At 35.0% G+C, this 27,611-nt stretch overlaps 1 protein-coding gene across 1 annotated transcript in view; it reads left to right on the top strand.

Annotated features, from left to right (window-relative positions):
- The window catches only part of CFAP47 (cilia and flagella associated protein 47), a 486,133-nt gene that overhangs the window by 312,065 nt on the left and 146,457 nt on the right, over positions 1–27,611 (top strand). Inside the window, 2 exon segments of the mRNA XM_061178124.1 lie at positions 3,876–3,987; positions 25,330–25,470. Coding sequence (XP_061034107.1) covers positions 3,876–3,987; positions 25,330–25,470 — 253 coding nt within the window.

Consider the following 27,611-nt stretch of genomic DNA (forward strand, 5'->3'; position numbering starts at 1 on the left):
AAAACTCTGACATATCCCTGGGGAACAAGCCAGCCATGTGCACGTGCAGAGTGGTGCGCTTGCCCAGGGAAGGCAGAGAGGGTGCCAGTTTTTTCATCTCTGGCTGATGGAGAGGTGCTGTGTGAGCTGGAAGTTAAGGCTAAGGTAGAGTTGTAAACTACCTGAGTGATGAAGGTATGCCACAATATGTATGCGGTGCTCCTTGACAAAGGGTAAAAGATTTATTGTTTCAGACATGTAAAGAAACCTGTGACAAACTACAGGCATACCTTGGAGATATTTGGTTTGGATTCCAGACCACCACCACAATAAAGCAAATATCACAGTAAAGCAAGTCACACGAATTTTTGTTTCCCAGTGCATATAAAAGTTATGTTTACGTTTACACTATACTGTAGTTTAAGTACACAATAGCATTATGTCTAAAAAGAACAATGTACATACCTTCATTAAAAAATACTTTATTGCTAAAGAATGCCAAAACAATTACAATAATAACATCAAAGATCACTGATCACCATAATAAATATAAAAATAATGAAAAAGTTTGAAATATTCCAAAAATTATCAGTGTGACAAAGTGAACAAATGCTATTGGAAAAATGGCACTTATAGACTTGCACGATGCAGAGTTGCCACAAACCTTCAATTTGTTAAAAAAAAAAAAAATGCAATAAAGCAAAGCACAATAATGCTAGTATGCCTGTATTACTGACCACTAAGCTATTTAGTGGACAAACACTACAGTGAATGCAGAATTTACAGAGTTCATCCAGAAAAATCACTAAATCAGCAAAGAACAAAGCAACAAAAACAAGAACAACATAAACTATGGGGAGGTAGTGATCTGATTTCAAAAATGGCTACATTACCTTATATAAAATGTATATTTTTCAACAACAAAAATTATGAGACAAAGAAAAATGAAACAAAGAAACAGGAGAGTATGGCCCATATACAAGAAAATAAGCAGTCACTAGAAGTTGTCTCTGAAGGGGCCCACATGTAGGATTACTGGACAGAGACTTTATAATAAAACCTTTCTAAATATGTTCAATGAACTAAAAGAAATGGTATCTGAAGAATTAATGAAAAGTTTCAATAAAGAGATAGTATCAGTAAGTATTAATATATAGAAATTATGAAAAGATAAATTCTACAGTTGAAAAGTACAATAAAAAAGGGAAACATTCACTATATGGTCTCTAAATATTTTCTAATTTCCCTTGGGATTTCTTCTTTGACTTATTGGTTATTTAGGACTATGTTATTTTAAATTCCACCTATTTAAGGATTTCCCAAATTTCTTTCCATTTTTGATTTCTAATTTAATTCTGTTGTTGTCAGAAACATACTGTGTATGATTCCAGCCCTTTTAAATTTATTGAGGCTTCTTTTATGTCCTAAGACATGGTCTACCCTGGAAAATATTCCGTGTGTACTTGAAACATGCTAAAAGGCATCCATGAAAATCCCACAACTAACATCATACTTGATGGTAAAACATTGAATAACTTTCCCCGTAGTCAGGAGCAAGACAAGGATTTTCCACTCTTGCCACTTCTATTCAACATTGTACTAGAGGGTACTAGCTAGTGCAGTTAGTTAAGAACAAGAAATAAAGGCATGCACAATGAAAAGGGAGAAATCATACAATCTGTATTTACAGATATCATGATCTTATAAATAGAAAATTATACAGAATCCACTAAATATACTATCAAAACTAATAAAGAGTTCAGAAGATTTGCTGGATATGAGATCAATATACAAAAATTAATCATTTCTATACACTAGTGATGAGTGATACAAAATGAAATTAATAATCATTTATAATAGTATCAAAAAGAATAAAATGCTTAGGAACACGTTTGACAAAAGTAGGTCAAGATTTATACACTGAAAACTACAAAACATTGAAGGAAATTAAAGAAATTCTAAATAAATAGAAAGACATCACATGCTCATGGGTCAGAAGACTTAATATTGTTTTGATGGCAATATTAAAAAAATTGATATACAAATCGAACACAATATCAAAATCCTAACTGACTTTTTTGCAGAATCTTACAAGGTAATCCTGAAATTCTTATAGAAATGCAAGGGACACAGAAGAGCCAAAGCAATCCTGTGCAATAAGAAAGAAAGTAGATGACTCACACTTTCTCATTTTAAAACTTACTAGAAACCCTTAAATACAAAGCTATAATATTAAAGATAATGTACTGGCATAAGGTAGACATGTAGGTGAATGGAATAGAATAGAATGTGCAGAAACAAACCTTTATAATAATGGTTAATTGATTTTTGATAAGGTTACTAAGAGAATTCAGTGAGACAGAATAGTCTTTTTTAAAAATCATGCTGAGACAACTTTATAGTCACATACAAAAAAATGAATTTGGACCCTTTAACTCATACCATGTGCAAAAGTAAACTCAAAAAGGATCATAGACTAAAAGTTAGTAGCTAAAACTATAAAAATCATAGAAGAAAACATACAAGTAAAATCTTCATGACCTTGGGTTCGGCAATGATTTTTTTAGGTATGACATTGGTGTGACAAAACAATAAATAAATTCAAAGTTGAAATGTTTGTGCTTCAAATGACACCTTGAAGAAAGTGAAAAAACAGCCCACAGAATGAGAGAAAATATCCACATGCCCAATATCTGATAAGGGCCTTGTTTCTAGAATATATAAACATCTCTTACAATTTAATAATAAAATGACAAGTAACACAGTTTTTTAAATGTGTGAAGAGTTTGAACAGAGTCCCCCAAAAGGATATACAAATGAACAATAAGCACATGAAAAGATACTCAACATTATTAATCCTTAGGGAAATGCAAATCAAAATCACAGTGAGATACCACTTCACACTCATTAGAATGGCTATCTTAGAAATGACAGACAAAAACGTTGAGAAAAGCTGTAGAGAAACAGGAACCATCATTCATTGCTGGTGGGAAAGAAAAATGGCGCAGCCATTTTGGAAAAGAGTTTTGGAAAGCAGTAATTTAAAAGCTTAAACATCTGGTTATCATATGTCCCAGCAATTCCATACCAAGATGTATGTCCATAAGAAAAGAAAATCTGTGTCTACTCAAAAACTTGTACATGTTTTCATAGCTGCATTATTCATAATAGACAAAAATGGAAACACCCCAAATTTCCATTAACTTATGAATGGATACACAAAATGTGGTTGTTATACAATTTAATGCCATTCGTCAATAAAAAGAAATGATGTACTGATAAACACCACAACATAGATGAACCTTGAAGACATTATGCTAAGTGAAAAAAAGCTAGTCACGAAAGACCACATACTGTATGATTTCTTTTTTATTGATTGTTCAAGATAGGCACATCTATAGAGGGACAAAGTAGATTAGTGTTTGCCTGTGCAGTGGTGGGGGAGAGGAGGGGCGGCAAGATGAAAGTACTCACTAAGGTGAAAGTTGAATCTAGCCAACAAGAGTTGTGGTCAAATGCTGCTTAAATATTATTTATATGCTGTAGTAATATTGATGTAGAAATTCATTGAAATGGTTTATCTTCTGTACATCAGATTGCATAAAGAAAATTCTGCATGGCCTCTAAAAGCTAGTCTGATTGTCTAAGCATCAGTGATCTTGCTACAAGTAGCAACAGAAAATAAACATTGTTCTTTTGTTCTATTTTTTCATATGTCTCAAATTTTTCTTCTACTGTATGTATCATTTTTCTGATTTGCTTTTCATTTAAAAGTGAACAGTTTTAATGGAAGTATTTAAGTTAAATTTCAGCTTTTCCTATGCTTTAGCTTATTATACTAATCTCATGAAAATGTTGACATTATATAATTCCTGTTTTTGAATTCTCTTTGCTAGGTGTCCTCAGATCTTCCAATGGTGTGGGGAAACCCAGACATCACCATAGACCCTGATAACGCAATTCCCTATATTCTACACGTATGCCCTTGGAAACGTGGTGTATTCAAAGGTAACAAAATCGTTAATGAAATATTATTAACTACCATACTGGGAAAGATGCGTGTTGAGAAGAAATTAAAAAGTAACTTAAATTTCCCGTTTCTAATAAATAACCCAGAGGGAAATTTAGTTTTCCATTTCAGTCATTACCTTTTTAAATAATCAGAGCTTTGGGGCATACATTTTATGTCTATAGTGCTATACTCTCTTGTTCATTTTTTAAAATTTATTTGTGGGGCAAATTCCTGGAAGTAGAAATATTTAGTTAAGGCATTTACATTTAAAATTGTGGTAAACACTTTCAAATAGTTATATCAATTTATGAGCCAGACAGCGTCCTATGAGAATATCTCTTTATAAGACTAGGTATTATAAAAACATGTACTACATATACTTAATTGAACATGAAAAATAGGTTAAAGGCTTTGGTATATGTGAAGTTTTCTTTGTTTCTCTCTAGTAAAGCATTCGTTGATACAAATTGCCTGATGGTCCCTGAAAAGAATTGCTTGCTTGGGAATGGGAGTGAGGGGTATTCCTACAAAGCTTTTGATGAGAGAGGAGGTGAGAGGTGTAGAAGACTTAACAGGGAAGAACTGAGGGACTGTAATTCATCAAAGGAATAATTGTTCTATTCGGGAGAGAATTCTGTGTCCCATGGTGGTTAGATCCTGCTGAGGAAATTATTAAAATGTTGGTAAATGGATACAATTTAAAAATGTAGAAAGCATACAGCCAGTAGCAATCTTGTACTTCCTGGGAGTACTAGCCCCTCATCCTTGCTTGCCTCAACAAAGAATGTTTTAGGAAAAGGTCTGTACCTAGCATAGGAGGTGTAGAGAGCTGCTCCAAATAAGAAAGTACATAGAGAGTAGGCTGAATGCCAGCGCTGTTAACAAGCAGAAGGGAAATTTCGGAATGGCAACCACAGTGATCCAGTTACTACCACTGCAATAGAATATGCTATGGGTGAAGAGCCAACCCGCCCATCCCCACTCTCTACTTCTAGTTGGCTTGAACTCAAATGTCACCATAGTCATAGCTGTTAGCATCTTGTGACATCTTCCCGTCACTTTTCAGACATTTGGCTTTACAAAGCCCATTAATAATTCTCCATGTGATAGGCAGATTTTGAACTAGAGTGAGCCTATTCCAGGCAATTCAATAAAGTAGCATATTTTTTGCCATTTTTAATGTAATTCACAGGATCGAAATGTAAATTTCAGTTTTCGTTTTAATCATCAAATGACACTCCTAATGTTCCTTAGTTTTAGAATTTTAACTAGTCTTTTGTAAAGGGTAGCAAGTGATTCAGAATTGCCATTATTATTATTATTATTTTTTTTTTAATAAATTTATTTATTTTTGGCTGTGTTGGGTCTTCGTTTCTGTGCGAGGGCTTTCTCCAGTTGCGGCGAGCGGGGGCCACTCTTCATCGCGGTGCGTGGGCCTCTCACTGTCGCGGCCTCTCCTGTTGCGGAGCACAGGCTCCAGACGCGCAGGCTCAGTAATTGTGGCTCACGGGCCCAGCTGCTCCGCGGCATGTGGGATCTTCCCGGACCGGGGCACGAACCCGTGTCCCCTGCATTGGCAGGCGGATTCCCAACCACTGCGCCAGCAGGGAAGCCCGCCATTATTATTTTTTATGTAAGTAATAAATCTGAGTTTCCTGTTCTATAAAAGGCAGTGAGGTCTGCTATGTGTGAGAAGGAACATAAGAGGAACTGCAAACGGTAGAACATTGTTGAATTAGGAGTGTTTATGACTCCTTTAAGCAAAACGGAGCTGCTGTTCCATGAATCAGACTCTTAAAGTTATAGAAATGGAGCTAAGAAGAATTAAATAATCAGATTGAATATATCTTTCCTTTGTATAGTCATTTTTGTTGATTTTGGCAGCATTTCTGAGACCATAAAACTTCAAAACGTATTTTCACTGATCAGATAAGGACTCTTAGCATGCTGATTTGAAGGACTTTAGAAGAAATTTGGGGAACTTAAAGGCAACTCAGGGTACATCGTTAGGTGAGGATGAATTGGTAAATATTGCTGGCTACACAAGAGCTTTTGCAGGCTTCATAATTTTGAAAAATATTTGCAAGACATGTTCATGATTGTTCTTCCCAGGGCGGTCCCTTAAATTTGAATCAATGTTGCCATTATGATTTGGACAAGCTGAGCCTGTAAAGAAGGCAAACTCCATTTTTATTGATATTACTGTTGGAAGGCTGCTACAATATTTTAAGCAGTGTAAATGTAATTGCTTCTGAACAGTTGTTAATCTGTTGTAATATAAAGAAAACTAGACTAAAATTTTCATACATATATGAGAACGTTCCTATTTGTGCTGGTTAAAGAAGTATGTCAATGTACATGTGTATATCATCCATCTTAAAAAGAAAAAAACTTTGTACACATTTTCAGTTCTGTCCTTAATTATATAAACAATTATTTATAAAAGGCCTATAATTTGGAAAGTCTTGATAAGTATAGTAGTTATAAACAAAGCTGATCTTTAACCACGCTCTGTTAAAATATTTTCACGGATGCTTTTCCTCATATGTTGGCAAATACTCAATTGTTTGAGCTCCACTTAGGTGTAACTTTTGATCTCTAGCCACCACAGCCCCTCCCTTTGGCCGCCCCCCCCCCCCCCCGACTACCCAACAATTCAGCAACAAATAAAGGGTTAACACATGCCTCAGGACTTGGATCCAGTGTCCTTCCTGACTGGTCAGAGCTGGAATATAGGTTTGTTAATTATTTCAAATATTACCACTGGATACAAAGATAGATGTCATATGGCTCCTGCCTCCTAGGAATTCATATCTGGTGGTAGAAATAGATATCCATAAGTCATCTCAGTACAAGGTACACACTGATATACCACGAGTTTAAACATGGCACTGCAGAGCATGATATTGGGAAACGTTAACCCTAACACTGGGAGTCCAAGAGGGCATCTTAGGGGGTAATGGGTTTGATCTGGACCTTAAAGGATGAACTGGGATTTATCAGCCGATATGGTGGGGAGGGCATTCTAGCAGAGGAAACAACCTTATTGAAAACACAGAGAAGTTACTTTCTGTAAATAATGAACAGAGGGGTGTGTCTGGAGTGTGTGTTTGTGGTAGCCAATGCAGAGTGACATACAGTTAGAAAAACAGGCAGACTTTGTTGGACAGAGTTGTGTTTTACTTCTTATTGCAGTTGGAGCCATTGAAGATTTCTGAGCGGCATGAGTCAACTGAGTTTTAGAAAGAAAAGTCTGGAGGTAACATATAAAATGGATAGGAGGTACAAGAGAGGGTGGATAGATCTGAGAGATCATTTAGGGGCCTTTAGCAATATTCTGGTTGATTAGTTCTCAATATTAGTTTGTGCCTCTTCTCCCAAAAGCAGACCCTGAGAAAAGAGTTTAATTGCAAGTAGTTTTTTTGAGAGGTGATCACAGGAAGCATGCTGACCGAATGGGGAAGTAAGATGCTGAAAGGAAAAAGTCAGAAAATGAGCTAGATATCAGATTACTGCTGAGACCTGGGGAACCTCACTGGGAACTTTGTGAGAGAATTGTCAGGCTGAAGGGTAAGGAAATTGGGGTAAACATCCTCTACCTCCTTTCCCTCAATGATTAAAGTTTGTTCTTAGGGCAGATTCCCATGGCAGTGAATTCCTACTGGAAAAGAGTCATAGGAAACCACTGGTGTGAATGCGAACTGTCTGCAGAGGGGATTTTCATGGGGCACTGAGTCATATGTGGCATATACTAAAGTAGGTGTCATGGCATATTGATTGGTAGGTAGAAATTTTGAGAAATGGATAGAACTGGAATTATCACAGGAGCCTGCAGTGAACTACAATCATGTTTCAAGCGTGCCTATGTGGAGGTTTAAATTTGAAAGCCTCTTTGGCCATGGAACAAAAAGTTAAGGTTGACCATTTAAATGAACATTAAGGGCAGACCAAACTAGGCCAGTGATAGTGGGTTAAAAAAAACAGAAGTGAAGTTTCAAGAAAAGTAACAATGGAAAATGATGCTGTAGCAGCTTGGGTTTCCAGGGAATCAGACTCTGAGATGGGAGATTAGTTTATAGGACATTTATTAGGGAATGTGTTGTGATCAACACTTGTGAAAGGAAAAGGTAAGAAAACATAGTGACCAGAGGGAAAAGTTGAGTTTCCGGACAGGCGGAGTGAAGGCTTTTAGTCAACTTACTGGGGCCTCTGAAGCTGGGATGGTCCTCTGGACTTGTCCCAAGTTAGGAGAAGGGGACTGGGCCTTTATGCTGCTGTGCTGATCAGTCATTGAAAGTGGAGTACATGTGGAAGGAGGTTTGACCTTGGGTGAGGCTTTTTTTTTTTTTTCACTCAAGGCGCGATGCCTAAAGAGGGCTTGACCAAATAGTCATTTTCCAGCATTATTCCTAGTTGCAACAGAAATAAGTCCTTCATTCCTGAAAAGGAAAATGGTTGATGTAGCATAATGTCTACCACAGCTGCATTTGATGAAGATTGAATAAGGAGAGAGAAGGGAGACAGGTGAGTCAAGTGTACTTCTGATAGTAAGCAACTCTAAGGAAGGTGATACCATTAACTGCGAGAGAGAAGAGATCAGCAGGATAGATTTACTAGTTAGGGAGGGAAAGCCCAGTTCTATCTTGATTTGAAGATTATCTTTTTTGTGTCAATAAATTTCAGAAAAATGGAAAAATATTGAATGAGTCAACCTAGATATGAAAGCATAGAACCTTGAAGGGAAACAGACACACAAAACCAAGCAAACAAAAACACCGTGTGTAAAGGCAGAAATGTGTTAATGACTAAATGCATTAAAACGTAATGGCCTAATTCTCTCCTTAACAACCAGAAAATGACCTCTCTGGTCATTAGAATGCAAAAAGCTAATATTACTGTCCATTATTACAGGATTAGTATGTAACAAAATATAGAAATGTAGTAATGGCCTGTGGCTTATTTGTAGTAGTGAAATATGCAACTAAATTTCCATTTGTCTCAGGTAGAAACTTGATTTTTTTGTACAAGGCCAATATTTAGTGAAGATGATTAGGCATTAACGGTTAGCATATACTTTAGTAACAATAATCCTTAAATTTATTTTGGTTGCAATAACATGATTCACAAATATGATTTAGAGATGGCTGTAAACATGCATGTTCACAACATAGAGTAACTCACTCCTAATATAGCACTAAGGAAATGAACTTGTAAGAATTAAGGTTATACAATTTGATATAACCTACATATCATTTCTTTCTAATACTTTGCTCCATTTGCTCTTCAATAATCTACATGGAACACATATGTCTCTGGCATAACTGTTCTGAGTTTCTTATGAGGAAATCACAGTAATCAGCTCAGTGCCCTCCAGCTTGTGAATATCAGGGTGATAATATAACTTTAAAAAGCAGATTTTAATAAAAACAAACAGGTGACTGTCTAAACTTGTGGGGATACTACTAGGGCCCCCTTTCTGTGAAGAGAAATGAAGAGTTATGAAGCTAAATAATTAATTTGGGGTTTGGTAGTCCAAAAATATAATGTGAAATCGGGACCCCAAACCATGCAAGCCTGGGCTCTTTGACAGGTTTGTTTTCTGATTCCCAATTATGACCCCGAAAGGCAAGACTCCAAGATACCACAGAGTAGTTCATATTCCAGAACAGATATCATCTCCAGTGATGGCTCAGTGCAGTGGATTCCTGCTTTCTTAGCTTGTGTGTGTGTTTAACTTAAAATTGTCAGTTGAGAGAGGATTCTCTGAACATCTCTTCCAACATATTATGGAAATGGCGATCCCTAGATATCTTTAAACAGCTTTTATCTTACTGTTAACCAATGCAGTTGATTTATCTAACCTAAGCATAAGACTTCATAATTATCCCTTATGATCCCCCAGTTGTGAGGAACATACTTTCATCTCCAGGGAAGAAGTCTTTAGAAATCCTTCCAGTTGTTAATGACATTTATTTGTGATCAAAAAAAAGGGGGGGAGGGTGGGAAACTTGGGTAGTTGAATATCTTATCTTTGTCTACAGAGTCGTGGAAGTCCACAAGGACTATTTATTGAACTATGAGTCATTTAAATTTATGAACTAAAATCAGACTGAAATAATTTAATATGTTGATCATGGCATGGTAGCCTAAAATGATCTCTAAACATTAAACAAGAGTATTTTTACGCCTAAAACTAATATAATGTTATGTGTCAATTTTATCTCAATTAAGAATAAATATTTAAAATTTTTAAAGGATATTTTCATAAACCACTTACAGTGTCAAGTATTTAATTGTTCAGGATACTACATGGACACAGTTCAATACTGTGCTTTAATTGTTTGTTCTACAGTAGAAAACTAAATGCTGAGAATCCACATTTTAAGATGGTTTCCAGTCATGTTAGTAAATTTAGTCTCTACCCTGAACATTCATGATAAAGTAGTCTTAAATTCTCTCTTATATCCGTGCCCCTTGACAAGCTGATAGCTCTAGAAAGTTGGTAACAATGGTGATTTTGATGTAGCCCAGAATTACCTTGTATTTTTTCAGCAGCAGCCGAAAGTGCTTTTTCACTTGCTGAAAAGTGATTGCATTCATTCAGTTCAACACAACTGTAAATTAGAGCTAAGATTTATTTCTGCAAATTTGCAATTCAGAAGTCCTTATGCTAGAATGAGATCTATTATGACATTGGCACAAGAAAGCCTACTCTAAATGATTGCAAACAAGCTTTTAGTCAGCTTTGCTAAATATTTTTAAAAATTTATTTTCGATGAACTTCTGCTTAATGTCAAAACGAAATGTTTAATGTGTGCATAACAAAGTTCTTATGTTAGGCCTATGTTTAAACAAGATAGGAATAGTTTTTATAGCTGGTGTCCTGCTACTCTCCACTATCTAGACAGATATGTATTACCAGTTGCCATCTTTGAAATAGAAATTCAGTTCAAAATTTGATTTCTAATGTTGTATGTGATGAGAAGCCTGCTTGTCATGTGTATTTTCAGAATGCGATGCTGAGCAAAAGTAGTGCTATTTAAATTTGCATTTTTTCATTTAAAGTTTGGGCAGTATATTCATGCTAACCAGCACATCACAATGGCAAAATTGCACATCTTTTCCTTTGCTATCTCTTATCTTACTGCTATTGTGTTGCAAAGGAACACGTTTGGAAGTCACGTGTGACTTCAACCTCCAATTATATCATTCTCTGGTTGGGCAACCTTGGTAGTATACTTAACATCACTGATTATCAGGTTTCTTACATGTTAAATATAGATAATACTTAACCTTTCCTTAACCTTAACCCAGGGTAGTTATGGGCATAAAACGGGAATATATGAAAAGTACTCATCTAGTAGGTGCTCAACTAATGTTTATCACTCTTATTTAATATGCTAACTCCCATTTTTGAAAATTACCTAATATGATATGGATATATGGGAGGATTTAGGGCTTCCTTTGTCTCCACTCTCTCCTAGTTTGTCTCAATGAAAATGCCAGAGAAAGTGCTATCAAAAGCTTGGCTGAAACTGAATTTGGATCTTGCTGGCCTGTTCCCACCAGTGTTGTAGACTGTGCACAGTTATAGGAGCATAAAAACCAATTCGATGCCACTGGTCTTTCAAAACAAATGTTGGCTGCTTTAAATGCCATAAAGCATTTTCATGCTCTTTTAGGTGAAAAATATGGTTTACAAAAAAAAACAGGGCCTTGAGGCACTGCAGAGAGAATGAATTGGGTTTGTTTGGATCCTGTCATGGTCTTCTGGGCTTTCCTCTTTGCTTTCACCATCTCTGCTTTCCCAGACAGCCTCTGCTCTGATGTTTCGTAAAAGCTCTAGCCACCTGCACGGTATTACCCTGGGGGGCTTGTGAACGCTAGATTTGTTCTTCCTGCCCCTGACCCCAGAATCAAAATCAGTATTAACTCTAGTCTCAAGGTCTACTCAGATGATTGGCTAGAGATAAATTCACGCACGTTAATAGATCAATGAGCGACGACAAATCCTGCATTTTCTGTCTTTACACGGAATGATCTGTCCTTTGAGTGCCAGACTAGCAATGGCCTGCAGACCAACACCTGGCATATAGCAGCAGGTATCCGGTCAGTGTCAAATGGACAAGAAATACATTTCAAAAATAAAATTATTTCTAAAATATTTTTTAAATTGCTTAGTAGTGCAGTAATAGGAGTGCAGTAAAATATGAGAACAAGGAAGATTTACAAACTTGAAGAAAAACATAAATTTGAAAACTGCATATATTCTGTGAAACTGAAGGAAGACACTCTTGCAATTCCAGTGTTTGCCGTGGGGTCATGTATCAGAGACATAGTTCTCCCTGGGAGTGCAAGGTAGGCCGTAGATGCTCTATTGAATATGAATTTAGGTTGCTTTCAGAAGAAGGCTCTAGTGGCTTCCCAATCCACCCATGATATTCTGGTTAAAAGCTTCATATTTGAATTTTGAACTAGTGATATATATATATATATGTATATGTATACATATACACACACACATATATATCATTGTTATTAAGAAAATAAAACTTTCTCCCTCATTTCGCCACCTTTCTCTCTCATCCCCCCTCCTGTGTGTGTGTATGTTGTATATGTGTGTGTGTGTGTGTGTGTGTGTGTGTGTGTATCCTGCTTTACTAGTCAAAAGAATTTGTGTATTTTGTAAGGAGTTATTTATAGTAAAATGAAAATATGATTTGGGAAGTCATTGGCTTTTTTTTTTGATTTATTTATTTATCATTTATTTAATTTTTGGCTGCATTGGGTCTTCGTTGCTGCATGCGGGCTTTCTCTAGTTGTGGCGAGCAGGGGCTACTCTTTGTTGCGGTGCATGGGCTTCTCATTGCAGTGGCTTCTCTTGTTGCGGAGCACGGGCTCTAGGCGCGCGGGCTTCAGTAGTTGTGGCTCGCGGGCTCTAGAGCACAGGCTCAGTAGTTGTGGCGCACGGGCTTAGTTGCTCCACGGCACGTGGGGTCTTCCTGGACCAGGGCTCAAACCCGTGTCCCCTGCATTGGCAGGCGGATTCTTAACCACTGCACCACCAGGGAAGCCCCCAAGTCATTGGCTTTTCTCATGTAAAACTTTTGCTGAAGAATCTCAGAGAGGGGGGTTTATTGTAAATAATTTATTCATACATTTTTGAAAAAACTTTTCAAATTCAAAGCATCTTTCAAAGAGGCTTTCTAATATGTGAGGAATTAAACATAACCTCTTGGAATTAGAAGGGTTAGAAGAACATTCAGAAATTATGAAACTTTAAAACTACTTTTTGTCTTTTAAATATTTTTCTTCCTTTATTGAAGTATAGTTGATTTACAATGTTGTGTTAATTTCTGTTGTACAGCAAAGTGATTCAGTTACACATATATATACATTCTTTTTGTAATATTCTTTTCCATTTTGGTCTATCACAGGATATTGATTTTAGTTCCCTGTGCTATACAGTAGGACCTTGTTGTTTATCCATCCTATATATAATAGTTTGCATCTGCTAACACCAAATATAATAGTTTGCATCTGCTGACCCACCCCGGCAACCACAAGTCTGTTCTCTATGTCTGTGAGTGTGTTTCTGTTTCAGAGATAGGTTCATTTGTGTCATATTTCAGATTCCACATATAAGTGATATGATATGGTATTTGTCTTTCTCTTTCTGACTTCACTTAGTATGATAATCTCTAGCTCCATCCATGTTGCTGCAAATGGCATTATTTCATTCTTTTTAATGGCTGAGTAGTATTCCATTGTATATATGTACCACATCTTCTTTATCCATTCGTCTGTTGATGGGCATTTAGGTTGTTTCCATGTCTTGGTTATCGTGAATAATGCTGCTGTGAACATAGGGGTGCATGTATCTTTTTGAATTATACTTTTGTCCAGATACATGCCCCGGAGTGGGATTGCTGGGTCATATGGCAACTCTATTTTTAGTTTTTTGAGGAAATCCATACTGTTCTCCATAGTGGCTGCACCAACTTACATTCCCACCAACAGTGTAGGAGGGTTCCCTTTTCTCCACACCCTCTCCAGCATTTCTTATTTGTAGACTTTTTAATGATGACCATTCTGACTGGTGTGAGGTGGTACCTCATTGTAGTTTTGATTTGCATTTCTCTAATAATTAGCGATGTTGAGCATTTTTTCATGTGCCTCTGGGACATCTGTATTTAAATATTTTTTCTTAACATGGATCTACTTCAAAAAGTTTTGTGAATACTGATGAACATTTCCCTCTTAACATTCTGCAGTTTTATAAAATGTGACTCCTGTTTTTATTGTGTGGATGGGGTCTAAGGATGCTTTTTAATGCTAAAATCCATTTTTATCTCATGCAGAAATTAATCATAGAAATAAGTTGAAAATAAAAAAAAAAAATGAGGGCTTTACATGGAGGCTTAAGAAGCCACCTTCACAGTGCAGTGAATCCAGACAAATGAGCAAACAATTATATTTGATATCAACGAAACATGCATGGCTTTATGGAACAAGAGGAGATATAGATAGAGATTTAAGATAGATAGATAGATAAAAGTCTTCTGACTATTTAATATGATGGCTTCATTAATTATCCTGTATTAATTATCTTGCACATGACATTGCCTTGTGCTGGAAAGATACTCATTGGTGGCTGTGAACTTCTCTTAAACACATCCTGCTTATACAGTACTTCCAATTTGGGGAGACAGTTCTCAACTTCTGTCAATATTCTGCTCAGAAGTGGTGGGTATAATATCTGAAATACACTGTATTTTTTTAACACCTTTATTGCAGTATAATTGATATACAATAAGTTGTACATATTCAAAGTACAATTTGAGAAGTTTTAACATATGTGTACACCCATGAATCCATTGACACGATTCAAATAATATATTTTACCCCCTGAAGTTTCCTTGTGTCCATTTTTAATCTTTTTGCCTCTGCTCCCTTCCTGCCCAATGCCACCATTGCCACCATTGCCCTGGACAACCATTTATCTGTTTTCTGTCACTTTATATGCATCTTATAGCATTATATATATATATATATATATATACACACACACACACACACACATACATATATACACACACACACTATATATATATAACTATATACATATATATACTATATATATACACACAATATATATACATAATATGTAATATTTCATATATTATACTAAATATATAATAAATATTTATAAATAATATATTTATATAAAAATTATATAAATACAAATATTTATAAATATATAATATATAATATAATTATAATATATATAATAATATATTGTGTATTGTGTATATGTATGTTGTGTATTGTGTATATTGTATATATGTGTATATATACACACTATATATATTGTGTATATATATATTATATATTATATAATAACACATTGTACACCCCTTTTTTGGCTGTTTTCTTTTGTGCATCGAAATGTTTTTGAGATCCATCCACACAGTGTATCTATCAATAGTTTATTCCCTTTATTGCTGGGTAATACTCCATGGAATGGATATACCACACTTTGTTCACCTATTTACCTATTGATGGACATTTGGGTTTTGGCATTTTTTGGTAATTACAGATAAAGCTGATATGAGCATTCATGTATACGTCTTTCTATGGGCATATACTTTCATTCCTCTTGGGTAAATCACTTATATGTTGGATGGCTGGGTAACATGGTTGTTGAATTTATAACGTTTAAAGAAACTGCTAGACCGTTTCTCAAAGAGATTGTTCCCTTTTCCATTCCCACCAGCAGTGTATGAAAGTTCCACTTTCTCTACATCATTGACCATACTTAGTAGGGTTAGTCCTTTCAATTTTTTCCATTTTAATTTGTTGTAGTGCTATTATAGTGTGGTTTTAATCTGTATTTCCATAATGAATAATAAATAATGTTGAACATCTTGTGCTTGTTTGTCATCCATACACCTTCTTAATTTAAATTTTTTTTCAAGTCTTTTGACCATCCCCCCCATTGAGTTGTCTGTTTTCTTACTGTTGAAATTTTAGAAGTTTTTAAAAATATATTCTGGATATATTCCCTTTATCAGTTATGTGCTTTATAAATTTTTCTCCCATATGTAGTTTTCCTCTTAATTTGATTAACAGTGTCTATTAAATAGCAGAAGTTTTAATTTTTTTCCAGCTTCATTGAGGTATAATTGACAAAAATTGTATATATTTAAGATGCACAATGTGACGATTTGATATATGTATACATTATGAAATGATTATAGAAGTTTTTAATTTTAATGAAATGCAGTTTATCAGTTTTTTCTTCTATGGATCAGGAAGAAGCATGCAGTTTTAATTGCAATCTAGACTATCATTGCTTGCCCCAGAAATGAAAGCATAGGTTCTTGTCAAAGTTAAAATGTAATCAACCATTCTCTACAACAGAAATCTGAATCCTATAGATTTTAATAATCCTTTATAATCCTTTCCTGTTGTCTTTAGTGTCTTGATATACTCATGCCAAAATGTATTATAGAAAGAACAAACAGTATAATTCCACGCACACAAAAAAATGGAGCCTTTAGGACTACTATTGGGTGCTAAACTGCTGTACATTTTATCGTAAAAATTAAGCATTTAGAAAGAGTGGGAGACAAGAGCTCTATTTATGGCAATTGTGGCCCCAGCACTGGGTTTCTTTATCTCTGTTTTTTATCAGCCACATAATTTTGTTTTTCCATCTTGCCTTTTGGTCCCCTAATGAAGGGGAAATAAAACAAAAGAAAGTGAGTTAGAAATAAGGTTAAAATGAAGAAAGAAAAAGATAAAGAGAGAGAAGGAGGAAGAGGGCTAGTAGAGGATTCCTTAGGCTTGCTACTCAAATTTTAAAGGGTCGTATGATATTAGAGAAACAACAGTTAAGATTAATTTGATCATGTGTAATATAACGTGCATAGAGCAAATACTTATGAAAAAACTTCTTGACGGAATTCATGTGCCTCCAAGAAATTCACAAGTGGATAAAATCCTAGCCATACGGAGATTTTCCATAACAGTTCTCCTCATTAGGGAGAAGGAGTGGTGAAGGTCCAGTGGAAGGAGCAGGAAGGATGTGAAGGGACCAAGTGCAAAGAGGTCAAAGACCTTACCAGGTTTAACTGTTGCCATGGAATCTTGCTTTTGCAGGTTTTGTAAGGGATAAAATAGTTTAGGTGATTACTGAGCAGCATCTGAGACCTATCACTTTAGGTCAAAATAAATAAATATCTTCAAAGTATACGAATGATTTTACTATTTTTCTGATCAAAAGCCCATTTATTCCATGCTATTTACACATGACTTAATGTGCCATTTCCCATATTCTGTGTCAGGTAAATATACATGCCTTTGTCACTTACTAACTGTGTGACCTGGAGTAAGTTATCCAACATTCTCTACAGCCCGGGTTGCTCAGCTTTAAAATAAATCTAATGAGTAATTAACTCATATGTTTATTAAAGTGGTTAAATAGATAATGAATGTGAAGCATTTAGCATCACCTAACACAGAATAAGCATTCAATAAATAATTTTTCATTATTTTCAAAAGAAATTAATATGAAATTACATTGCTCAGTCTATAAACTTGAGTCTGATATTTACATTTTACAAGAGAGTATGAAATTAGAGAAAAATAATTCCTAATTTTTTTAAATGACTTAAATACTAGGAAATATTTGTTTTTTGACGATTCAGACCCTTAGAGTGTTTAGCAGAGGAAAATAATCCATTTCTCAAAATACAAGCTTGTGCTATTAAAAATATAATAGCTATAATTATGATTCCTATTAGATTTTTTGTAACACTCTATTCAGACAAACTGAAAATCTCCATTAAATCAATGATGTTATATTTTAGAGAGTTGCTTTTGCTCACTACTATTATATCTGTTACACCTATAGTTTTTCCAAAGCAGCCTAATAATTTTCCTATCACTCTGATAAACTCAAGCACAAATAATCAAGCTTTTATTTATTTTTGTTCCCTTTTGGATTGGTTGGCGTTGGCCTGAACAGAGGAATACAGGGAGCAAAGTAATCACATGTACATATAGTGTGGCAAAATATTATCATCTTTTGAAACACATATTCTTCTCATAATTATTATTTACTGCATTTGGTTTGAAGTTTCATTGCTACCAGTCATGCTGCTGAGTCTAAAGTTATTCCTTGTAATAAAAGTTTACAGGAATTTGACCACTTGTCTCTTCTACTGTAGCAAATTAATAACCAAAATAAAGATGTAATTTAAAAATGTAATTGTTTAGAATTAAAATGAAAATTACATTGCCAAGAAAAAGGTTTTTCACTGGAAAAAAAATGTATATAAGTTAGTGGTATAAATTCTAAGATGCATTTTTAAAAGTCTTCTTTCAATTAAAACATAAGCTACTAAATAGACCTATAATTTCTTCCATAGTTCTATTCATCCATTTCTATTTTTGAGATAAATATGTAATTTCTCATTCTGGTATATAATATATGGTCTTATATAGGCCTTTTGAGTTGTTTTACAAGTGATTGTCCAATTTCTATTTGCTATGGGATAATAAAAATGCAAAAATGTTTAAATGGGTGTGTTGGAGGAAGAAAAATATGCTGAGTATATAAATGAACTGAAATGAGAAAGAATGGAGAAAGTGTACTTTTAATTCTTGAGAATATTTCATAGTATTTGAAATATTGATTAGGTTTCCTTATTATTCAATGCACACATATTAACATATATAAGGTTATCCAAATAATGGTTTTATTTAACTGAATTGTTTCCTTAGTTTTCTAATTGTTCATTGCTAGTGTACAGAAATTTACCCTTCATTCATTCATTCATTCATTCATTCCTGAAATGAGTCTCATTTGATTATGGTATGTAATCCTTTTGATATGCTGCTGAATCCAATTTTCTAGTATTTTATTGAAAAATTTTGCATCAGTGTTCACCAGGGATATTGGATTTTAGTTTTCTTACACTGTCTTTGTCTGGCTTTTGTATCATGGCAATGCTGGCCTCCTAGAATGAGTTAGGAAGTTTTCCCTCCTCTTCAATAATTTGGAAGTGTTTGAGAAAAAATCTTGTAAATTCTTCTTTACATATTTGGTAGAATTAAACAGTGAAGCCATCTCATGCTGGGCTTTTCTTTGTAGGGAGGCTTTTGATTACTGATTTAATCCTCTTACTAATTTTATGTCTATTGAAGTTTTCTATTATTCATGAGTCAGTTTTAGTAGATTGTGTGTTTTTAGGAAATTATCCATTTCATCTAAGTTATCCAATTTTTGGCACATAATTGTTTATAATATTCTCTTTACATATGTATAATGCTTTTTATTTTGGTAAAAACAATAATAATGTCCTACTTTAATTTGAGTCCCCTCTCCTTTTTTCCTAGTCACTCTAGCTAATGGTCTACCACTTATGTTGATCTTTTTAAAGAACCAACTTTTGGGTTTTTTGGTTTTCTCTGTTGTTTTTCTATTCTCTATATCATTTACCTCCATGCTAATCTTTATTATTTCCTTCCTTCTGCTAGTTTTGGGTTTAATTTGCTCTTCTACGAACTATACTAGTTCGTATAGTGTACATTTAGGTTGTTGATTTGAGGTTGTTCTTTTTTTTTAACGAATTTATTTACTGCTATAAATTGCCCTCTTAGCACTGCTCTTACTGCATCCCTTAAATTTTGTATACTGTGTTTTCATTTTCAATTGTCTCAAGATATTTTCTAATTTTCATTGTGATTTCTTCTTTGAAATATTGGTTGTTTAAGAGTATGTTATTTAATTTCCAAATTTATAAATTTCATTCTTCTGTTATTGATTTATAATTTCTTTCCATTGTGATGAGAAAAAAATGCTTTGTACAATTTCAGTATTTTAAAATTTATTAAGATTTGCTTTGTGGCCTCACATGCGATCTATCCTAGGCATTGTTCCTTGGTCATTTGAGAAGAATGTGTATTCTGCTGTTGTTTTGTGGAATGTTCTTTGTAAGTCAGTTAGGTCTAGTCATGTTACAGTATTGTTCACCTCCTTTATTTCCATATTTGTCTTCTGTCTGGTTGTTCTGTCCATTAATGAAAGTGGGGTATTGAGGTCTCCAGCTATTATTGTAGGATTGTCTATTTCTCCTTCCAGTTTTGTCAATTTTTGCTTCATATATTTTGGGCCTCTGTTTTTAGGTGTGTATAGGTGTATAATTTTTATATATTCTTGCTGAATTGAATCTTTTTTTTGATTTGATAATTGTTTATATTGTAAAATGATCACCACAATAAGTCTAGTTAACATCCATCACTACACATAATTACATTTTTTTTCTTGTAATGAGAACTTTTAAGATCTATTCTCTTAGGAACTTTCAAATATGCAATACAGTATTATTAACTGTAGTCATCATACTGTACATTACATCCCCATGACTTATTTTATAACTGGAAGTTTGTACCTTTTGACCCCCTTCACCCATTTCACTTATCCCACCCCCACCCCCTGCCTCTGGCAACCACCGATCTGTTCTCTGTATCTATATATAAGCTCAGTTTTGTTTGTTTGTTTTTTGATTTTTTAGTTAATTGAATCTTTTATTTATATATAGTGTCCTTATTTGTCTCTTGTAAACTTTTTGGATATCTAATAATGAGTGGTATCCAAAATATATTTTAAAGTACTAAAACTCAACAACAGTAAAATAACTCAACTTTAAAAATTGGCAAAAGATCTGGAGAGATACCTCACCAAAAAAAATATTCTGATAGCAAATAAGCATACAAAAAGATGTTCAACATCATATGTCTTTAGGGAACTGCAAATTAAAACAACAATGAGATAACACTACATACCTATTAGGATGGCTAAATTCAGAAGCCCTGACAATACCAAATGCTGACAAAGATGTAGAAAAATTGGAACTCTCATTCATTAATGGCGAGAATACAAAATGGTACAATGGTACAGGTGCTTTAGAAGACAGTTTGGCAGTATGTTACAAAACCAAACATATTCATAACATGATCCAGAAATCACAAGCCCATTTGGTATTTACCCATATGAGTTGAAAATTTATGTCCACACAAAAATCTATACATGAATGTTTATAACAGCTTTATTCAAGATTGCCAAAATGTGGAGGCAACCATGATATCCTACAATAGGTGAATGGATAAATAGTGGTATATCCATACAATTGGATATTTTTCAGTGATAAAAATAAATGACAAAAAGACCAGAGGAAGCTTAAATGCATGTTGCTTAGTGAAAGAAGCCAATCCGAAAAGGCCATCTATACAACATTCTGAAAAAGATCAGTGGTTGCCAGTCCCTTGGGGAGATTGGGAGGGAGGGATGTATGAGTGGGGTACAGGGGATTTTGGAGGATATGAAACTATTCTCCATGATACCGTAATGGTAGATAGATGAAGTTTTACATTTGTCAAAGCCATAGGATGTATAACACAAAGAGTGAGCCAGAATGTAAGCTACGGACTTAAGTTAATAATGATGTATTGTTATTGACTCATCACTTATAAGTAATGTACCACCTAATGCAGGATGCTTATAATAGGGGAAACTAAGGGAGGTATATGGGAATTCTCTGTACTTTACACTCATTTTTTTGTAAACCTAAAACTGTTTGAAAAATAAAATATATTAATTCAACAAAGAGTGTGAACTTTAAATCACAGTGCTCATGTTCAAATTCCAGCTGTATTATTACAAGCTGATTGACCTTGAGCAAGCTACTGAACTTTCTTGTGTCACAGTTGCGCTTCTTTAAAATGAGGATAATAATAGGACTAATTTCATAGGTATGTTTTGTAAAAATTTGTCAATTTTTGTAAATCCCTAGAACAATGCCTAACATACAGTAAGTCCTACATAAGCATAAACTACAGTCATTTAATCCTCAAAACAACTAGCACCATTTTACGAATGAGATAAATAACATGTTCAAGGCTAAGTTAGCAGTAGTAGAACAAGAGTTTGAATCCTCATTCTGTCAGAAGCCTGTGTTCTTTCCACTAGATAGAAGCCTGGACAGAAGCCTGTCTTTCCACAATGTGTTTGTGAGCATATACCAAGCTCCTATGTAAACCAAGAAAGCCATGTTTATAGTAGGACCTGAAATTTAACCTATAACTTAAGTGACTGTCATATTTCAAAATAAAGGAATTGAAAATGATAAGATAGTAGTGACATCAGCAAGATGGCAGAGTAGAAGATCCACCAATTGTATCCCTCTTCAGCACAGTCATTTGGAAGCCATCCAAGGACAAAAGTGCCATTGTGGGAGCTTTGCGATCCAGGTAGGAGACCATGAAACCTTGGAGGAGGGCCATTTTGAAAAGGCAGGCTCATGCTCAGATGACAGACTTGCCAACTGTGGTCCTGGCTACAACCAGGAAACAGCCCCGTGGACTGTTACAGTCCCATTTGACTTTGGTTCTGCCATCAGCACTATCTGCCAAGGAACCTGTCAGGAGTCATGCCTGCCCATGCCCTGTATAACAGGCCCACAGAATTCAGTCCCATGTGTGGACCCTGAAGTGGCCCATGACCCAGCTTCAGCCCCTCTTAGCCACCATTTCTACCCATCTGGGGACCAGGTGGAAGACACACCTGTCTGCGCCCCTGTGACAGGCCCTCCAACTTTGTTCCAACTGCAGATCCTGAAATGACCGTGTAACGTAGCTCCAGCTACTCTCAGCCATGGTCTGGGAACACTCCTACCGTGAGACAAGCTTGTCCATGCCCCAGAGGCAGGCCCACTGACTATGTTCTGTCTGTACATCTGGAAGCATCCCTATAATCCGGCTCCAGCCCCTCACAGCTGCAGTCTGGGAGCAGTTCTGCCTGCCCAGGGACCTAGTGTCTTAACCACTGATATCTGTTAAAGTGATCCTATTTAGAATAGGGTCTTTGAAGATATAATCAAATTAAGATGAGGTCATGCTGAATTAGGGTGGGCCTTGAAGCAATGTGACTGTTGTCCTTATAAGAAGAGGAAGATAGACATGGATAGATATGGGAGAAAACACCACGCAAAGGTGAAGGCAGAGACTGGAGTGATACGTCTACGAGCCAAGGAATGCCAAGGATTGCTGGCAAACAGCAGAAACTAGGAGAGGGGCATGGAACAGATCTCCCTCAGAATCTCCAGAAGGAACCAACTCTGTTGGCACCTGGATTTCAGACATCTAGCCTCCAGAACTGTGAGAAAATAAATTTCTGTCCAAATGCCAATTCATATTTGTATATATCTTTTAAACACACACACACACACAAATATACACACACACAGTCCCCCCACACACAATGGGCCATATGAGACATAAAACTCTGTAAATGGCTGCTTTCACTCAAATTATCATGGATGTATTTTCAGTTCGGTTTTCATAGGTTTTTCTTTTGACTAGATGAACAATAATCCAAATAAATGTTTATCTGAATTCATGTAACTAGTCATGCATAGGTGGAAATCAAGTTCCTCTTTTTTTTTTTTTTTTTTGTAATTACCGATAATATTGCAACAGCATCTTTGTAAATAACTCTGCTAGTTTACCTATGGGGTAAGATTTAAGATATAAGGTATTTATAGCATAAAAAAACAGAACTGACCTGTCAAAGGAGATGTGCAACAACTTGGTGGATGTTGCAAAATTACCCCCCAAAATATGTAGTACCAATTTTTACTCTTACCCACAGTATCTGAGATGGGGGTTGTTACTCAGCACTCTCATCAAAAATTAATGTTATCAAAAGTGTTAAGTTATCAATTTGAAAGAACAGTACATTTTTTACTTTTAATTCCTGGGCTTTTTTGGGGGGGATAAGATTTTTGAATCTATATTCCTATGTATTATCTCTATTAAATTTTGGTATGTGTTATTTTAGCTTTAAACATTGAACTGTGGGACTTCCCTGGCAGTCCAGCGGTTAAGACCTTGCCTTCCAATGCAGGGGGTGAGGGTTCAATCCCTGGTCGGGAAGCTAAGATCCCACATGCCTCGTGGCCAAAAAACCAAAACATGAAACAGAAGCAATATTGTAACAAATTCAATAAAGACTTTAAAAACGGTCCACATCAAAAAAGTCTTTAAAAAAGAAAAAATATTGAACTGTAACTTTATCTCCTATTTTTCTTTATCTTTAATTCTCTCTAAAAATTTAAATATCATGGCAATATTTTGTTCTTTGCCAATTTGAAAGTCATTGATTAAACCTGCTTAGATCGGTGCCAAGATATCACTTTGATTTTTTTTAATGTATTTATTTTATGCCTTGAATCATTTTTGTGATTTATGTTGTGTATTTCATCCTGATTTTAGTACTAAGCCTAACATGGTATTACGTAGTGCGTGTGTGTGTGTGTATACACAAAAACATATAAAAATACATAGATTTACACATACACATTAGATGGAGAGAAGGCTTTTTGGAAGTTGGGTGTTATTACAGCATGTTTCAGAGGGAGAATTGAAGATGCAGAAGGGAGTGGGGAACATTACAGTAGCCAGATCCTTGGGTAGACTAGAGTAGATGGGATCTAGTGCACAGGTCCAAGGGCTGGTCCCAGGTAAAAGTGTATCAGTCATTCTTACAAGAGGAAAGCCAGAGGATGAGGTCACCATTGTGGAAGGGTTGGTCAGTGTGGTGGCGGGACTGTGAAGGAATTCTTTCCTGGAAGTGTCCAGTTTCTTAGTGAAATAGAAACAAGATGATCAGCTAGGAATGAGGAGGGAGAAGGAAGTATTGGAAATTGAAGGGGAAAGAAGATTTGAACCATCCTCTAAACATGGATAATAAGACTATGAAAATAGCAAGCTGGTATTGAGATATCAGGACCAATTTTTGAATTATTTCCATATGTATGTTAGCTTCCATTTAAGAGTTAATACCAATCTTTTATAAGTCAATTTTAGTATAACAGAAATTCCAGATAAAGAGTGCCAATTTTTGACACTAACAGTTTTTTGTAACAAAATTTAGTATTTTACATATTAAATGTTTAAAGGAAAGTTCATGCTTAGAATATTGTATTAAACAAAGTAAATATTTTAATGAGGTAATAAATGAGTGTTAAAAATGACTTAAGAAGAAAATATGCAAGCATACTCACCCAAGACCAGTACGTTTTCTGAAAGCTGTTACAGTTCTGTTATTTGCTGCATTTTGTTAATTACTATGAGAAAGCTGTTTAAAAATTACCATTTTAATGGACATTTAAAAATATTTCCTTGAACTTTCCATTAAGTTGTTCTGTTTAATTGTTAGTTTAGAAAACTAAACACTGGTTAATCTGACATCTTGCACCTATATGTTGTAGGTACAATTTCGTTTTCCGTTAAAAGCAGACAAAATGGTGATTCTCAGGAAGACTCAGACGAAGATAAAGATAGAGATCTAATACCCTCCTTTGAGAAATCATTATCAGAACCATCTGACAAGTTTGATGAGGAAAAACCAGGTAAATTTATTATTATGGAGAGTTTCGTGATCAATTTTCATAAGCCCTCGTCATTTACTTATAAATCAGTAGATACTTTACATTCATAATACGTATACAAATGTGTATTTCATATATCATCTGTAAGAATTGTATTATTTCAGGATTAACTTGATGTAGTTCACTTTCTGGATTTGTACTGCTATTAAAATTAGTAGATTATAATACTTCAGCTTGAAGGCTGCCTACTCTTTCATAAGTGAAAAACTTTATACATATTTCTGTTACTAAACAAAAAATTTCAGTCAATTTCTAGTAAAATGTTAATGAGTATATCATTTTAACAATGTAATGTGTTCTCCTTTTTTAAATATAGGAGATGGTAGCAGTCTTCCTCATATGCAAAAGAAAGCAAATGCTATTATTTCCCCTTCCTGTATTATAAAGCTTTATTTGAATGTTGTTAAACATCATATCGTTTCAGTAGAAATTCAAAGGAAAACGAGAGTATGGAGAGTTGGAATAGACAGTGCAGGTTTCTTAGAGAGTGGGTAAATGAGTTCTCTTATGGGTGAGTAGCAGGGACGGAAGAGGGCAATAGAGAAGAGTGGGTCAACAGGGGCAAAGTTCTAGAAACAGAGGTGTACCGAAGAAGAAATCTTTATTGAATGAATTTCTGTTTAATCAGGATTCTTCAGAGAAACAGATACCACTATGATATAATATAATATAATATAACGTAATATAATACAATACAATATAATGCAATACAATATAATATAATACAATATAATACAATAACCTATATCTGTAGAGAGAGAGACATTTTAAGGAATTGGCTAACGTAACTGTGGAGACTGGCAAGTCCAAAATCTGTAGGGCAAGCGAGCAGGGTAGACAATTAGGTAAGAGTTGCTGTTGCAGTCATGGGTCCAGATTCCCCAGGGCAGACCGGGCAGGCTACAAGCTCAAGCAGGGTTTCCATGTTTCAGGCTTGGCTAAGAATTGCTTCTCCTTCAGGTCACTTCAGTCTTTGCTCTTAGGGCCTCCAACTGATTGGAGTTGGCCCATTCACATTAAGCAGAGTATTCTGCTTTACTCAAAGTCTACCGATTAAAGTATTCACATATGTTTTTAAAAAATACCTTCCCGGCAACATTTAGATTGGTGTGTAATCAAACAACTGGACCCCATAGTCCAGCCAAGTTGACACATAAAATGTACCATCACAGAATACATGGATTAAGAGTGATATTTAGGCACTATTCAAAATGGTTTGGGAAGGGAAGAGCAGTTGGGGCAAGCTCGCCACTGCAACAGCTAACTGGGTTTGAAGTGAAGAGAACAATGTCTTTTAGGGTGGTGATGGGGATAGAGAAATACCATGAAAGATGGAAAACATTTCAGAGACTAGTATTAGATGACTCTCTTGAGAGAGAAGACAGAAAGTGAGAATTGATTCCAAAAAATAACAAGTTTTCTTTGTATCTTGTTTGTATCTTGAGGATCTTATCTAAGGGCCGCACAAGGGGAAGGCACGAGAGGCAGGGGAGAGTGCTTATCAAAGTCTGCTGATTAAAGTGTTCTTTGCAGGGGAGGTTGGGGGAGTCATGTTAGGAATTACATCTACTTGTGACTGTGTGGGCTGTTAATTTTTTTTTAAATTAAGTTTCAATTATTCAACATAATAAATCATAAAAGAAACATTCTTATATTAAAATATTTGTGCATATCATCGATTATTTTATTCCAACATATTTCTTAGAATGAAATCATTGGCTCGAACGGGATAAGCAATTCTTAAACATTTTAAACATGTTAAAGCGCTCTTCAAATTTTTATTGATTCAGATTTCCATTATAATGTATAATATTATCTCTTTCAACCTGACCCTCATTAAAGCTGGGTGTTACCATTATTTTTCATGTTTCCCTATTTGGAAGGTTAGAAAATTCTTATTTAGTTGTTTTCATTTCTTTCTGTCCCAGCTTTACTGAAATACAACTGACTATTAAAAATTGTACATATTTCAGGTGGACAACTTGATTAGATATACATATACATTGTGAAATAATCACCACAATCAACCTAATTAACATATTTATCATCTCACATAGTTACCACTTTTTCATGGAAGAAGGTGAAGACACTTACGATCTACC

The sequence above is a fragment of the Eubalaena glacialis genome, chromosome X, assembly GCF_028564815.1.
Source record: "Eubalaena glacialis isolate mEubGla1 chromosome X, mEubGla1.1.hap2.+ XY, whole genome shotgun sequence".
Classification (NCBI taxonomy): domain Eukaryota; kingdom Metazoa; phylum Chordata; class Mammalia; order Artiodactyla; family Balaenidae; genus Eubalaena; species Eubalaena glacialis.